The sequence below is a fragment of the Mus caroli genome, unplaced genomic scaffold (genome assembly GCF_978045245.1).
Source record: "Mus caroli unplaced genomic scaffold, Mus_caroli_1 scaffold_18, whole genome shotgun sequence".
Lineage (NCBI taxonomy): Eukaryota > Metazoa > Chordata > Mammalia > Rodentia > Muridae > Mus > Mus caroli.
This window is the reverse complement of record NW_028227273.1, coordinates 25,587,808-25,604,148: the sequence shown is the minus strand read 5'-3', so window position 1 is coordinate 25,604,148 and position 16,341 is coordinate 25,587,808. Positions and strand designations below refer to the sequence as shown.

General features: G+C 46.9%; 1 protein-coding gene and 1 long non-coding RNA gene across 4 annotated transcripts in view; one reads left to right on the top strand and one right to left on the bottom strand.

Moving 5' to 3' along the window:
- LOC110312174 (uncharacterized) overlaps window positions 1–16,341 on the bottom strand; it is an 88,614-nt gene that overhangs the window by 19,632 nt on the left and 52,641 nt on the right. The gene's annotated exons all lie outside the window — the stretch shown is intronic.
- Window positions 6,465–13,870, top strand: Zbtb14 (zinc finger and BTB domain containing 14). 3 transcript variants are annotated; one of them, XM_029471401.2, is made up of 3 exons: window positions 6,465–6,553; window positions 8,710–8,793; window positions 10,583–13,870. In XM_029471401.2, exons 2-3 carry the CDS (start codon window positions 8,791–8,793, stop codon window positions 11,927–11,929), a joined length of 1,350 nt encoding a protein of 449 aa, XP_029327261.1. In that variant the 5' UTR covers window positions 6,465–6,553; window positions 8,710–8,790; the 3' UTR covers window positions 11,930–13,870. The 3 variants fall into 3 exon arrangements, with proteins under 3 accessions (XP_029327261.1, XP_021004808.1, XP_021004807.1); XM_021149149.3 differs by lacking the exon at window positions 6,465–6,553 and adding an exon at window positions 6,611–6,704; XM_021149148.3 differs by lacking the exon at window positions 6,465–6,553 and adding an exon at window positions 7,351–7,511.

The window sequence follows — 16,341 nt, the reverse complement described above, 5'->3', positions numbered from 1 at the left end:
TCCGTAATGAGATCTGACACCCTCTTCTGATACGTCTGAAGTCAGCTTCAGTGTACTTATAATAATAAAAAAATAAATAAATAAATCTTTGGGCCTGAACAAGCAGAGACTGAGTAAACGGAGTTGACTGGAGTGAGCAGAGGTCCCAAAAATCCAATTCCTAACAACCACATGAAGGCTCACAACCATCTGTACAGTTACAGTGCACTCACATACATAAAATAAATAAATAATTCTTAAAAAAAAAAAAAAGATGTGGTCCTGATCAAGTAGTGTGGCCTTTTTGGAGTAGGGGTGGCACTGTGAGTATGGGCTTTAAGACCTTCATCCTAGGGGGCTGGTGAGATGGCTCAGTGGGTAAGAGCACCCGACTGCTCTTCCAAAGGTCCAGAGTTCAAATCCCAGCAATCACATGGTGGCTCACAACCATCCGTAAAGAGATCTGACTCCCTCTTCTGGAGTGTCTGAAGACAGCTACAGTGTACTTACATATAATCAATAAATAAATCTTTAAAAAAAAAAAAAAAAAAAAAAAAAAAAAAAAAGACCTTCATCCTAGCTGCCTGGAAGCCAGGATTCTGCTAGCAGCCTTCAGATGAAGATGTAGAACTCTCAGCTCCTCCAGCACCATGCCTGCCTGGATGCAGCCATGCTCCTCCCTTGATGATAATGGACTGACCCTCTGAAACTGTAAGCCAGCCCCAATTAAATGTTGTCCTTATAAGAGTTACCTTGCCCATGGTGTCTGTTCACAGCAGTAAAATCCTAAGATAGAGTGGTATAACTTAAAGTGACTTTCTACTGAAGTAAAAATGTAAATATCTTCCATGGGACTTTAAAAAGACACAGAATCTGGTTACATGAAGTTAAAATGATCCAAAATATAATCAGAGGGCAGCATTAAGATGAGAGTTGGAATTAGGCGACAAAAATCTACAAGTTAAAGTTTCTAACAAGCTGCAGTGAAAACCCTGGAAGATGCAATATGGAACATCTGCCTAAGAAGGCTGCAAGAGATAAGTGGAGCCAGTCCAAGGAAGAGGTCATGTGGTCTACAAACACTCTGCTCAGGCAAACAAGCTCATATCATGACATCATGTGCCCCATATATAGGACACAAAGCTACAGGACTTAATGTCTTCCAGGCTGTGCTTCAGTCTTGCTTGGAATGTGAACCCTTCTTACATCTCCGCTAGTCTTCACTTTTTGAATGGAAATGTACCTTGGGAATATATAATTGTTTATGATTTTACGGGTGCTTGTGGCTATGAGTTCTCTCTGGCTCTTAAAGAAGAGTTTCAGCTTTGCCTTCTGAATAATGCTAGAACTGCTACGACTACGGGACTTATAGAAATTGGCTACTTACATTTTGCATGGTGAGATGGACATTAGCCTTTTGGGATTCAACACAGAATGCTCTGTATGGTGTATTATCAGGGTTCTCTAGAGTCACACTTAATGGACTTCTGGAGTGTCTCTCTATATTGAGGGAATATATTACGATGACTTACTGTCTGTAGTACAACTCCCCAACAATGATCAGCTGTGAATGGGAAGTGCAAGAATCTAGTAGTTGCTCAGTTCCAAGAGGCTAGTTGCTTCAGCTGGTCTTCTGTAGAAGTAGGTTCCAACAGATGTGCTGGCAAGTAAATGCAAGAAGGCATTGAAGAAGAAGGAGTCTTCCTTCTTCCAGTGTCCTTACGTAGGCCTCCAGCAGAAGGTGTGGCCTAGATTAAAGGTGTATACCGCCACTCCTGGATCTGGGAGGCTGACCTTGAATTCAGAGATCTTCTTGCCTTGGCCTAAGCTTTTCAAGGCCACTATGCCACAAGAACTCTACGTCAAGATCCAGGTCAGAAACTTGTGTCTCCAGATCTGGATCACAGGTGAGCCCTCCAATTCTGGATTGTAGTTCATTCCAGATATAGTCAATTTGACAACCAGGAATAGCTATTACATATGGTTTGAATTATAGTCTGTCCCTTATAAGCTTGTATAGTGGAGGCTGGATTCTAGTTTGTGGGGGTTACTTGGAGAACTTCATTGGGGGCTGTATTTTGTCTGTTGACCCTTCCCTTACTTCCTGCACATTGTGAGGCAAGTTGTTTGCTTAGTGCATGTTCCTACCCCTGTGATTTCTGCTGCACCTTGATGGAGAAGCAATAATGGTGCTTTTCACATGGTTTGTGGACTTAAGTTCCTGAAACTATGAGCTAGAGAAAAACTTTGTTCTCTTAGGCTATTTGATCAGGTATTGTGTCACGGCGATGAAAGGTCTGGCTGTTCAACCTTTCTATTAAAGTAACCGAGTTTCTTTCCTAATCGCCATCAATGCAGATTACAGGATGACTCAAATGGACGTCTGATATGATTATTTCTTAGGCAATTTTGTAACAAGATTAAATCTAATGAAGTACCTCCATTTTACTCAGCTTCCAGCAAGTATTTTCATTCTTAGCAAAACCACGAAAATGCTTCATTGGTACTGCAATAGTGTTCTGATCTGTTGTAAATATATTATTTATTTTTAGCTAGCCCATATAAAAGACACAAAATATTGGTAATTTATTTATACATTCTAAGCCTAGATTAGGCAGGTTGTGAGCTATTCAAACATACACCCCAACCATATGCCCCTTTTTTACTTGCTGGTTTGTGGGTTTTGTCTTGTTTTGAGTCTTCCCCGGATTACAGACTGTTCTCAGGGTCTACTTCTCAATGGCAGTCTCTCCCTCCCTCTTGTGTGGCCTGAGCAACTCCTGGATTCTCAGACTTTGGTTGAGAGCCAGCCACTGTTGTATCAGTCTGTAAGTCATTCTACTAACCCCCTTCTTATATGGAGATTCATCATGTAAGTTGTTACTCCGGAGAACCCTAATACACTGGTATCTGAAATTTGGTTTCCCCCATTCCTTCTGCTAGTTCCCTCTCAGCCTACAGGTCTTAAAGGTGTAATGAAGCTTCTATTGATTTCCCATCTGAATCTAGTTCCCCTGTTCCCTTTTCATGGTAGTGTATGCTTTTAAACCTTTGTGCTAAGGTCCTTGCTGGGACATTTGGTGAGTGTGTACATCTTTATCTCTGTGGTGTCGGCTCACTTTGTTCTTCATCGTATCTAGGACTCTCAGGGGCAGGAAGGTGGAAGGGTATTTATGGTGCTGGGGGAGACATTTGTTTCTTTTTGTTGAGCTGTTGCCTACCCAGAGTTGGCTAGGTTCAGTTTATTTGCAATGGGGCTCATCCTCTAAGACATTTGTCATTCAAGGCAGCAGAGGAAGTGGTGACCGGGAGGGTTCATTTAAACACAGTCAACCAAGGGTGTGAGGTACAGAACATGGGCTACTCAAAGCTTCTACTTACAAGTTGTCCAATCTCTACTACTTGTATCTATAGCCAAAACCAACAGTAGACCCCAGTGGTCAATGTGAGGGAGACATCAACTCCACTCACTCATAAATCCCCTACAAAACAGGACACCTTTCAGCTGTCCCTTACGTGTCTATCTAAGCCCTGGTATCCCACAGGCCACCCTGTTGTGTTCTACAATCCAGCCTCACAATTCTCAGAAACAGGTTTTGTTTCAGAGGCTGTGAGCATTCTCTGAGGAAAATAGTGTGCTCTGAATGACCCCAGCAGTTGTCTTCCACAGTAGCCATTGTTAGTAGAAGAGAAAGAACACGTCCATCGAGGGCCTTGATCCCTATTAACTACTGCACACTGTGCCCTTTATTTCTGAATTCTGGGTTGACTCTTGCTATCAACTGGTGTCTTCTATGAGTCTCATGGGTGCGAAGGGTATGGGACCAGGCAAGCTTCCCATCCTCCTTCCCATGAGAGTGATGCTTTTGTTAGTTCCTGAGTCCCGATGATAAGCAAAGACCAGCCAGGCAGAGCACAGGTGCTATGCATCTGAATTCAAGGAGTCATTGATACAAAAGGAAAAAAAAAAAAAGTCAAGCACTTTATTGTTCTGATGTTTATGAACTCGAACTAAATTTAAAATCCAAGGACAAACTCTTTCATAGGCAAAAGGACCATGTCTACACAGGAGGTAGGCAATAAATCCAGGAGGAGTGAAGCCCTTCCAGGTGTGCTCCAAGAGCAGCAGCAGGTGGTGACACTGAAGATTGCTAGAAGCTGGCCATGTTCCCACACAGTGAACTTAAGCCATGGCTCTATCACCTCAGGACATAACCTTACAACAGACATAACCTTACGACAGACGGGTATTACTAGTGCCCCGTAAGCAAAACACAGGAGTAAAGTGTAAACACAGAGCTCTACGAAGGAACACGAATAACAAACAGGCGGAGTGTCAGTTATGAGGACCACTTCCTGCCACGGTGCTAGAATCCAACACCAACAGTAGCATATATGTCCTTAACAACAGGGGATTAATATTTGCGCTAAAAGCTTAACTGGGTGTTGGTCGGTCTTTATGACTGCCTTGATTTCTTTGTCTCCATTCCAGAAAAGAGAGTGGGGCTTAAAAGGCTGGAGAGATGACTCACAGTTAAAAGCACTTACTCCTCTTCCAGAGGACCAGAGGGCCAGCACCCATCTCAGGTGGCTCATGATGGTCTGTAACTCCGGCTCCAGGGGATCCAGGGCCTCTGGCTTCCGGGAGCATAAGCATCATATGCGCTACCCCCATATACGCACCTGTGCACGTGCGCGCGCGCACACACACATACACACACACACACACACACACACACACACACACACACGCATAATAAAATCGTTTTAAAAAAGTAACAAAACCGAGGTCTGTCTCTAGACCAGGTTTATTCTATCTCAAGTCTTTCACCAAACCCTACTAACACAAAGGCTATTGTGTGCACCAAAAGACACGAGTGGGAGCTAAAACTTTTGGCTCAGCAGTTCACAGCCCTTACTGCAGGGGACCCAGGTCTAGTTCCAAGAACTCATATGGTGATTAACAATCATCCTGCTCCAGTCTCAAGGGATCTGACACCCCCTTCTGACTGGCCTCCACTGCCACCAGGCACACACGTGGTGCACACACATTCATGCAGGCAAAGCATTCATACACAGAAAATAAAAATTTGAAGGCGTGTATTTAAACACCGTGGGAGACATTAAACCAGTACTGGTTAATATTTTAGCTGAGGCTGAATAGGGTGTCCTTTAGAAAATTGAGGCGACCATAGTTTTCCTTCATGTTTACTTAGACACCCGGTACAGGCATTCTTTTACATCTTCCGAGAAGTCCATGGTCTTGCCCTAATTGCAGATGTTATTCACGTGATTTGACACAAGGCTGTTAAAAGTGTGACAAAGCAGCAGAAGTGAAGTGACACTTAGGAGCACAATAGCTCAATCCAGCTGCCAGTATTGCAGGTTGAACAGAAAATGTGGGGCTAAAGGGACTTTCCAGGTCATGGGCCAGAGGGGCAGGTAAAGAGGATCAGGAAGTGCCTCACAGAGAACACAAGGTTTCAGCAGCAGCGGAGCTATAACTTACATGGATGTCCTGACATTACCAGGCTATCAGATCTCTCCTTGGGACCATCAAGTGCAACCTAGTTCTGGAAACATGGCTAGAGAGGGTAAACCTGGGTAAACGTAAAGGCACCAATTAGTCTGGTAGATCTAGAGCTTTGGGGTTGAGCAGTTTGTCCCGGGTGACCGGAATTTCCCCTTATACTCCAAATCAAAGATGGTACTTCATTTGCTCTGCAAATACCTGCTCCCCATAAACAATGCCTCAGTGGCACGAACCAAGCCATGGGCCTGTGTATTCGGTCGAGACCGTACAGCGGGAGACAGACGGTGCACCGGGACACCTGCCCAAAAGCCAGGCCGAGCTCAGCGCCCGAACCGTGCGCGCCCAGGGGCAGACATGGCCCACGCACATGCACACGCACACGCACGGGAGCGCAGGCTCCCCGCGTTCCCGACGCTGTGCCGAGGCCGGGCGCCGGCGGGAGCCCTGGAGTCGGGAGCTCCAGGAGGGGGCGGGTGCTCGAGAAAGGAGCTCGTGCATTCGTTCCCGGGGCCGGCCGAAGCCCCGCCTCGACCCCGCCCACCCCCTTCTCCCGCGCGCGGGCTCCGCGCGCCCCTTGCCGCGCGCGTGCGCGCGCGTGCGCAGGCCAGGGCTCTCCGCGGGCGGCCCCGTAGACCCAGGGAAAGCAGCCACCCGTCAGGTCCCAGATTAACCCTTTCCTTGCTCGCTCACGAGGGAGGCCCCGAGCCAGTTCCGTGCCTGCGCAAGCGGCGGCGCGCCTTCTCTCCCCCCCACTACCCCGGAGCCCGCACCGCGCATGCACGGGGAGGGGGGTGGTGGGGGTGTTCGCGGCGGGTTGGCTAGTGTGTGCTCGTGCAGGAGGAGGGCTGCCACCACCAGGGACGTGCACGATTTCCCCCCCCACCCCACCCCCTCCCCAAACTAAAAAAAAAAAAAAATTAAAAAAAATCCAAAACACTGCCACCCACCGTGCCCCCGCGTCCATCCCGTCCCTGGCTTGCGCGCCGCCGAGCGAGGGAGCCCACAGCGACAGCGAGCGTCTGTAGCGGTGCCAAGCTGCAGGTAAGCGCGGGCCGGGTGCTGGAAGGGCCGGGGACGGGCGCGGGGACGCGGGGGCAGCCGGCGGCGGGCGCGGCCGGGGCGGCTGCGAGGAGGCGCGTTCCCGCCGAGCTCCGGGGCAGCAGCCAGCTGCAGGATGTGGCGGCGCAGCGCGGTGCGAGCGGGATCGGGGCGTGGGCCGCGGTTGGGCGTGGGGGGCCGGGCGTCCCCGGTGGCTGCGCAGGCCAGCGAGCGGGTGGGGAAGAGGCCAGGCGGCGGCCCCGCGCGCGCGCTCTCTCTCTCCGCGGCCGAGTTCATGGCCGCCTGGCTCTCCGCGCCGCAGTGCACCGCGGTGGGGGTGGGGACGGCCGAGCCGGGCCCGAGCGCGGCCCGCGGGGCGCCGCCCCTCGCAGCTGTGGCTTCCCCCGGAGCCGACGGGACCCCCCGCGCACGCTCCCCCGCCTGCGTCCGCCGAGCTCCGGGGAGCCGGCCGCGCGCCGCCCCCGCCCTTGGCCGCGGGAGGGCGCGGGAGGACCAGACGCGCAGGCCGCGGAGTGCGCGGGGCGCGAGCTCGGGGCTCGCGGGCGGAGCAGGGCGCGGCGCGGCGCGGGGCTGCGGAACGGGCCGCATGCCCGCTCCCGAGCTCGTCGCGCCGCCGGGGCTGCTGCGGGCCAAGGAAGAGAGCCTCGCGCCCGCGCCGCGACCTGGAGAAGTGGAGGATGGTGGAAGGGAAGGTGGCCCGTCGCTGGCGGACACAGCTCAGGGGAGCTTTTGTTTAGGAGAGAATGCTGAGGGCTCGCTGCACCCGGCGGCTCATTGGCTGCGAAATGCGAATGTGGGTTCCCCACGCGCGGACTGCGCCCCAAGTCTTGCGCGGGGCCCCGGATTCCCCACTCCCAAGTTGTGCGGTCGCAACAGGGAAGTGGTGTGGCCGCCATTGTCGCAGCTGCTCCGGAATAAGGAGGCGGCTGCGGCTGCTTATGTAAGTTTGCTTTGGGAAAGCCTGGCTCCGTGCTCGGTGAGGACGCCTTAGCGCTCCCGCGATTTGGGGAGCTGCTAGCAAGGAGCTGCTTTATAGTATTATAGGTGTTGGGCTATGTCTTGTCCTACACCCACTTACACACATACTGGCAATGGTTATCTTCAGGTTTGGCTCATTCGAACTTAGCAATGGAAACATCTCTATAGGGGGGAGGAAAAACGAGCCGATTGGCCTGTGACCTCCTTTGAAAAAGAATTACACACTCACCAGAAACGAGAAGGCGCACGCACGCTGATATGTTGCCATAGCTACCATAGGGCCACTCTTCTCCCAAGTCCATGACCTCAGAAGTGCCACGGAGGGAATTTCTGCAGGGAATGCCTTCCCTTAGGCTGACTGCAGGCCCAGAGTGCATCTAGAACCCAGGAAGGCTGAGGTGAAGACTGGAGGGAGCATCCTTAGAAACTATCTTACCAGCCCTCACTCAGTGCACATGGGAAAGCCTGCTAACTCAGAGCCCTGTGATTCCTATAGTATGAACTTGTTAAGGGTTCTCAGGATGGCGATCCCTTGGTGGAATCTCAGACAAAGTCTTTGTGTAGGACTGTATTGTAACACGGCCACCTGCTTCTACTGCACTTGTGGGATTGGTGGTCAGTAGAGGAAATTTTTGTTCTTCAAAGCCTGTTGGGCTGCAGGATGTGGAGTTCTTTGGGTGAGAGTTAACGAAAGAAAATTCTTTGAACCTGCATGCGGGGATAGAGGGAGAAAAATGTAAGATTTCTCCATCGAAGTCTTGGAGACAAGTTTGTAGTTGTGTAGTAGACAAAGTGGCGTGCTTATTTCTCCACTCTTTAGCTGTTGGCTATGTGTGTTCCTGCAGCCTTCGGATATTCAGACAAACATGCACCTAGATGTCTATAGGTCCTAAAGGAAAATGGGCACCCAACAGGAAGTGGTGCAGGTAAGGAACACATACATGCTGATATTTTCAAGAATATATACCACGGGCCACTCCAGGTCTAGTCCTTATGTGGAACCAGACCTGACTACTGCTAGCCTCACAGTGTCTACCCAGAAAACGGTTCATAGGCAAGAGGTGGGACAGAGTGTTTTGTGACTCTTGTAAATACTTGGTTTAGAATTTAATGTAGAGGAAAAAAAAAATCTTACTTAATCTGTGCTTTTCTTCCTGTAGATCTGGCTTGCCCCTGATCAGCCTGAGTCTGATCTGAAGATTTTGGTGTTTAAGGCATTAAGAACATAGCCTGAATTGTTCATGGTGAGTGTGCCTTAGAGTAGAAAGCCTCAGACTATCATCTGGCATTTGATTTAACATAAGTATCTTGGGTCTAGGGGTATCAATAAGGGTTAAATATACGTCCCCAGTTTAAGCAAGTCCCTGATTCCCCAGTGTGTACACATACACACATTCTAGACATGCGTTTATAATTCTACTTCCATGAGGAAAATCCTGTTTTCTTCAGACTTAAACTTGGTTGAATAAAAGTAAGACCATGTTATTTTTTACATAAAACACACTATTTTTAGATAAACTCTTGAACTCGCAGTGGAAGGCCTTTCGTGGTAGTTCTGAAATTACTTTGTTTTTAAAATATGTCTATACTTAACCAAGTACAGGTTGACCCTAAGTCCACAAGGTTCAAACTCTGAAGCTTTTTGAAGGGCAATAAGAAGCCATAGATGAAAATTCTGTGCTATGAAGTTTTGTTTAGAATATTATTTGAGAAAACAAAATAAGCAAAAGAATATTATTTGAGGCAGGCAAGATCTCTGAGTTCAAGGCCAGCCTGGTCTACAGATCCAGTTCCAAGACAGCCAGGGTTACACAGAGAAACCCTGTCTCGAAAAAGAAATATTTTTTGAAATAATATATAAATTACCTTCATGCTGTATGTATAAGGTATATATAAAATAACAACTAGTTTTGGAGTTGGGCTTGGACTACCATCTCCAATTTATCTCATTATGTGTATGCACGTATTGCAAAACCTGGAGAAAAAAAAAATCTAAAACTTGAAACACTTCTGGTCCCGAGCATTTCAGAGAAAGGTACATCTGTACCTGTACATCTGTTGACTTTTAACTGGATGGCTGGAAGACTGGCATCCTATGAGCATGAAGCCACTCATCACTGTCTTCCCAGATGTCTTGTGGGTCAGATTAAACCTTGAAACTCATCCAAGAGTGGCTCAAAACTACTATGGAGAAACTAGAGGACAACACACAACCATTGTAGCAGTGGTGCCCTCTCTAGTTCTTCAATGGTGGCTTGTCTCTTCTCTCAAGGAAGTACAGTGCCCAGCCCAGTGTTTGTCAAGTCCTCCACACCTGAAGTCAGGTCTTGAGGAATCTTTTTTTTCCCTGCATTTGTGGTGTATTTATAAACATCTGCATGTGTGTGCGTGCATGCAGGTGCACGTGTGTGGCCATTCCCTCGGAGACCCCGAGGCTGGCAAGACAGGCATCTTCTTTGATTGATGTCTGTTTTATCCACTGGGACAGGATCTCTCAATTCAGCCTGGAGTTCACTGTTTAGCTAGCAGAGCCAGCCACCTTGACACCATCTCAGAATTACAGGTGGCCGCCATGGGCTGGACTCAGTCTCCATTGTTGGGCTGTTTATCTGTCTTGACAGTCTGAACGTTTCCTGGATTTAATTATGGGATCTTACAAGCTGTAGGATGTTGGGCTGCTTCCTAACTTCTTTTAGAAATTGAGGGCACCACCTACCCCATAGGACATCAACATTAAGTGACATTAAGTGAATTGAGCCACCTAAAACTTGGAGAGTGGTACATGGTGTGTATTTTGTGAAAAGCTGCCATTGTCATTATAACCAGGGAACTATAAGTAAACGGAAAGTAATTTAAAATTGCATTATGGAAATCCCTTGTCTGGGGTTTTTTTTTTTTTTTTTTTTTAAGCAGTTTGGGGACCATCTTTAACAGACTTTCTAAATTATCAGGTTCCAAATATTCACGATATGTCTAAACTTTGCATAGGGTGTACTAGGTTCACATTAAACGCCTTTAAATTTTCCTTTGCAGGAGTTTTTCATCAGTATGTCTGAAACCATAAAATATAATGACGATGATCATAAAACGCTGTTTCTGAAAACACTGAACGAACAGCGCCTGGAGGGAGAATTCTGCGACATCGCCATCGTGGTTGAAGACGTAAAGTTCCGAGCCCACCGGTGTGTCCTCGCCGCCTGCAGCACGTACTTTAAGAAGCTTTTCAAGAAGCTGGAAGTGGACAGCTCGTCCGTCATAGAGATAGATTTCCTCCGCTCCGACATATTTGAAGAGGTGCTGAACTACATGTACACCGCAAAGATTTCCGTGAAAAAGGAGGACGTCAACTTGATGATGTCGTCCGGGCAGATTCTCGGTATCCGGTTTTTGGATAAACTGTGTTCTCAGAAGCGTGATGTGTCTAGTCCGGATGAAAGTAACGGCCAGTCGAAGAGTAAGTATTGCCTCAAACTAAACCGCCCCATCGGAGACGCTGCTGATGCTCAGGACGATGATGTGGAAGAAATCGGGGACCAAGATGACAGCCCTTCTGATGACACGGTAGAGGGCACTCCCCCGAGTCAAGAGGACGGCAAGTCTCCCACAACCACTCTCAGGGTTCAGGAAGCAATTTTGAAAGAGCTGGGGAGTGAGGAAGTTCGGAAAGTGAACTGCTACGGCCAGGAAGTGGAGTCCATGGAGACTCCCGAATCCAAAGATCTGGGGTCTCAGACCCCTCAGGCCTTAACCTTTAATGACGGGATGAGCGAAGTAAAAGATGAACAGACTCCGGGCTGGACCACGGCCGCCAGCGACATGAAGTTCGAGTACTTGCTCTACGGTCACCATCGAGAGCAGATCGCCTGCCAAGCGTGTGGGAAGACGTTCTCTGATGAAGGCCGGCTGAGGAAGCATGAGAAGCTCCACACCGCTGACAGGCCGTTTGTCTGTGAGATGTGCACAAAAGGTTTCACCACCCAGGCCCACCTGAAAGAACACCTAAAAATCCATACAGGGTACAAACCCTACAGCTGCGAGGTGTGCGGAAAGTCGTTCATCCGCGCCCCAGACCTGAAGAAGCACGAGAGGGTTCACAGCAACGAAAGACCGTTCGCGTGTCACATGTGTGACAAAGCCTTCAAACACAAGTCTCACCTCAAGGACCACGAGAGAAGACACAGAGGGGAAAAGCCTTTTGTGTGCGGCTCTTGCACCAAGGCCTTCGCCAAGGCCTCAGACCTGAAGAGGCATGAGAACAATATGCACAGTGAGAGGAAACAGGTCACCCCCAGTGCCATCCAGAGCGAGACAGAACAGTTGCAGGCCGCAGCCATGGCCGCTGAGGCCGAGCAGCAGCTGGAGACAATTGCCTGTAGCTAGAGGTGATGGGTTAGGAACACTGGGCCTGGGAGGTGGATGCTAAGGTTGCATTGGCTGTAGTCAGTGAACACCTTTGACCACTTTGTGGCAATTTACAGCGTTGTGCTGGCTGGACCTAAGACAGTGCGCACTCCGGTTAGGTGATTCTCAAGTTTCTCAAGGCAGTCATGTTCCTACGTTCTGACCAAACAGTTTTTTTTTTTCTTTTTTTATCTTTTGGTTTGTGTGTGTGTGTGTGTGTGTGTGTGATGTCTAGTATTCATATATCCATATTCCCAGGAAGCTCCCCTACCCTTCTTTATGGTTTTAATTTGAAATCTCCTTTGTCTGGTTTAAAATGAGTGGCTTCTGTTTCATTCTTAATCCCTCAACTCTTGCCAAGCTGGTGAGTGCACTGCACAGAGTCATTGAATAAATTGATTTCCTAGTCCCAGTATATGTGACTTATGTCAAAACAGCAGTTTTAATAACTGGATACAAGACCTTCATATGGATGATGAAAATGTTGGCACGCGCTGACCCAGAACACTGCAGAAGTACAAAACCAAATTTGGAAAAATGGAATGGTGTTAGTTTTATATTTGGTTTGTGATTTTTATATCTCTCTCTCTCTCTCTCTCTATATATATATATATATATATATATATATATATCATTGTTTCTCACTGTTCCTGTGGACAAATAATGGTTGCTTTGCTGAAGTGTTCCTTCATCCATTGCAATGGCCCCTGTACCCACCCCAAATGCTGCAGGTCATGTATACCTCAGGATGAGTGAGACCACCAGGATGCTGGTGGTGTTGGGACTCAGTTTCCCTTTCGTCCAGTGTGGCCATTCTGTCTGTGTGTGTCCGTGCAATGGACCAGTATCGACAGGAGGAGAAGAGTCTGAGACAAGGTTTTCACAGATACAAAAAAACCCCTAAGGTTTCCTAGGTCTTGAAATCATGACTGATTTCAGAAATGGTTTTGTATTTCAGATCAGAATTAGGACAAGCAACAGAAATGTTTCTTCAAATGCGTTTTTGTAGTTTACAGATCGTCAAGCTTGGGGGTCTCTGCATCTCTGCAGCACTCAGTTTCCCATGGAGGAGATGCTTTACTTAAATAAGTCTGAAATCCTTTAAGTGTGTAAATAGTAGTGTTGGTCTTATGTATTTCGAGAAAAGGGACAGCTGCATTTTTTTTTCTTTCCTTGTTATTTTTTTATACAGTGGATTAAAGTACCTTTCATTGGCAACAAATATCAGACCCCTTTAACCAATATTAAAGACTGTCAGACCAAATGTTTATGTTTTCCAAATATGTCTCATCACTGGTTGCAGTTTTCAATAGAAGCTGATTGCCCTGTCATAGCCATAAATGGGAATTATGAACTTTGTTTCAGATTGGGTGTACTAAGCGCTCCTTTGACTATTTCCTTAAGGATAGATTGAAATGCCCACAGAGTTTGAATTATGTTCTGTAGGAAAGTGTAGACAGTTGTTTTAGGATGTGTACAGTTGTAGAAGGTGCCAACTTTAAAAGTTCATGTTTGGTTCTTAAGGTTTTCTTTAAAAAAAAAAATGCATTAAAGTAATTTCATGACATGGCCTGCTGTACTAACATCTGTTATTACTGTTGTGAGAAAATTTTTTATTTTTAAAACCGGTGTACATGTTGTGCCAGAGATTGTAGGATGGAGAGGAGGCTACCTTTAAATTTTTTCTTTATTTATCGTTAAAATGTTTCAGCTTAAATCTTTCCTGAGTGTTGGGTTTTTTTTCTGTTTTGAAGGCAATCCCGTCAGTTCGTCTGTGCTGTTAGTAGGAGGGGCCGGACTGGTGATCCTAGGCTGTGTTAACCAAAGCAAATGTGAAATCAGCTGGCATCCTGTTGATAACTACTTCAACAAACCATACTTTGGGCCTTTGTTTTTGTATATAAAGATAATGATACACTCCTCTTGCTCTTGATCATTCTTTATGCCACTGTTGTTAATGTCCAGATCTATACGCTACCGTAGTCATGGTTTCATAGAGGGTCACACTCCCGATCTAAAATCAGTCCCTATAAAAAGCCTTGTGGACGGGTAATCATGTCATTGTGTCCCAATCTGAGAAAACAAAGTAGAATTCTGAATACTTTGTATTATATGTTTAGTGTTTGAACCTTTTTGTATGTGTGTTATAACTTCTACCATGGGTTCTGGGTTCTTATGGAATTCCTGGTTTTATTTTTAGTGGCGGTGGACTCTTAAAATTACTTTCCTTGGCCCTGAGCAGGAGCAGTGCCTCTCTACATCCAGCTAACTCTAGTCACCCCTAAGGTAGGAGGGACCCACCCGCAGAGGCATGGGGAGTTCCTGCTGAGATGCGCTGGCCCCCAATCTGCAGTGTGAGCAGAAAGCAATTCTAAGCCGGGTGTGGTGGCACACGCCTTTAATCCCAGCATTTGGGAGGCAGAGGCAGAGGCAGGCAGATTTCTGATTTCGAGGCCAGCCTGGTCTACAAAGTGAGTTCCAGGACAGCCAGGGCTATACAGAGAAACCCTGTCTTGAAAAACCAAAAAAAGGGGCTGGTGAGATTGCTCAGTGGGTAAGAGCACCCGACTGCTCTTCCAAAGGTCCAGAGTTCAAATCCCAGCAACCACATGGTGGCTCACAACCATCCCTAACGAGATCTGGTGCCCTCTTCTGGAGTGTCTGAAGACAGCTACAGTGTACTTACATATAATAAATAAATAAATCTTTAAAAAAAAAAAAGAAAAACCAAAAAAAAAAAAAGAAAGGAATTCTAAGCATAGGCTATCTTTCCATCAATACTTTAATACTTCTTCCTGTACGCCATCTGTGTCCACAATCATCGTGTTGACCCCCTCATATTAGCATTGGTTTCGATGATAAATGCAAGGAACTGTAAGGAATTCTCTGTCGCTGTAAAATCAGCCAAGAAAATTAAGCGTCCCCGGTGCACAGGCCTATCAACCCAGCCCCTCAGGAGGCTGAGGCAAGATCGCAGGGTGACAGCCTGACTGTGACTAGAGTGAGTTCGAGACCACCCTGACCAAATGACTTGACACTAGGGATACGGTAGAGAGGCGAAGCGCTTGCTTATGGGCTGATGGACACACACACACATTGAAGCACCTTTTGACTGCCCTGAGTGTGAGTTTAGAAAGTCTCTTCACCTTTCAGGTAAAAATGTGGACTTTTACCTCATTGCTTACCATGAAAATTAACACAACACTGAGCCCAGTATCCTGCTTTCTGGGTTCACCGTGAGTAGTTCCTGTTGTACTGGTTCATTTTGGACATGTTATCAGTCCGATATATGCCTGCCTCTGCATCCTTAGGGTTGGAACTAAGGATGTGCTAGCAAACTGCACCATATCAGGGATGTTCTCAGTGGATACAGAAACATGATCGCCCTCGCCCCCCACACCTGTCAATTCTATAATTGCTGGCTCTGCATTGTAGCCTGTCACGCCTTTTAAAGTGTTCACAACTGAGACTGTCTTAAGAAAGTTTTGTTTAACTGGCATGTATAAGCTGTCCGTTCACAGCTTACAAACATACTCATTCTAGAATTTTCTTTGGTTTCATAATCACACCTCATGTGCCCATTTTTAAGTAGGTCATTGACATGTAGTCCAGTGTACACATACACCCTGATGTAGTTGGCTTCCAAATCTACTCAGGGGACATAACAACACGGGCAGAATTGCAATTCTGAGACCCACACATGAAATCATCCATTTAGACAATATTTTTATATAAAGCTTTCCCAAAGTGAATGTGTTTTAGACTACACTCAGTATTATCTGCCCTGGTTTACATAAATTCCAAGAATATCTGCTGTTTCTTCACTGAAGGGGTTAAGACTACCACCCCCGAAGTTTGACTTTAGTCTGGAGTTACTGCTTGCTTTCAATAACCTTTATCAATAACCTTCCAGGAGGACACTTTATGTGGAGTCCAATTAGTGTCTATTAACAATACTGGTTGAATGTCTGCTATTTATTGGGCTAGGTACTGAGAACCTAGCAGGAGTGGGACTGACCGGCTTCCTACTGTCCAGGAACAAAGGCCTCACCTATGCATGCTGACAGAATTCTACACCTGTGAAGATAGTATGTATCATCCCTATGTGCAAGATGCTTTTCAATTTGGGAGTGTATTAATACACTTCATAGAACTTGGCTTCCTTCTAAAGTTAACTAAGGGCTTCATTCTGTTCTCATGGAGTTTAGTGGTATCAAAACCAGCCAGCAAGATGACTCAGGTAAAGGCATGTCCCACTGGGCCTGAGGATCCGAGCTTGATCCCCAGGGTTCATGTGGTAGAACACTTATTGTCCTCAGACTCCGTGATGCTATAGCATTCCCCCACACACATGCACACAGTAAGTGTAACAAAATTCAAGGGATGTCCCT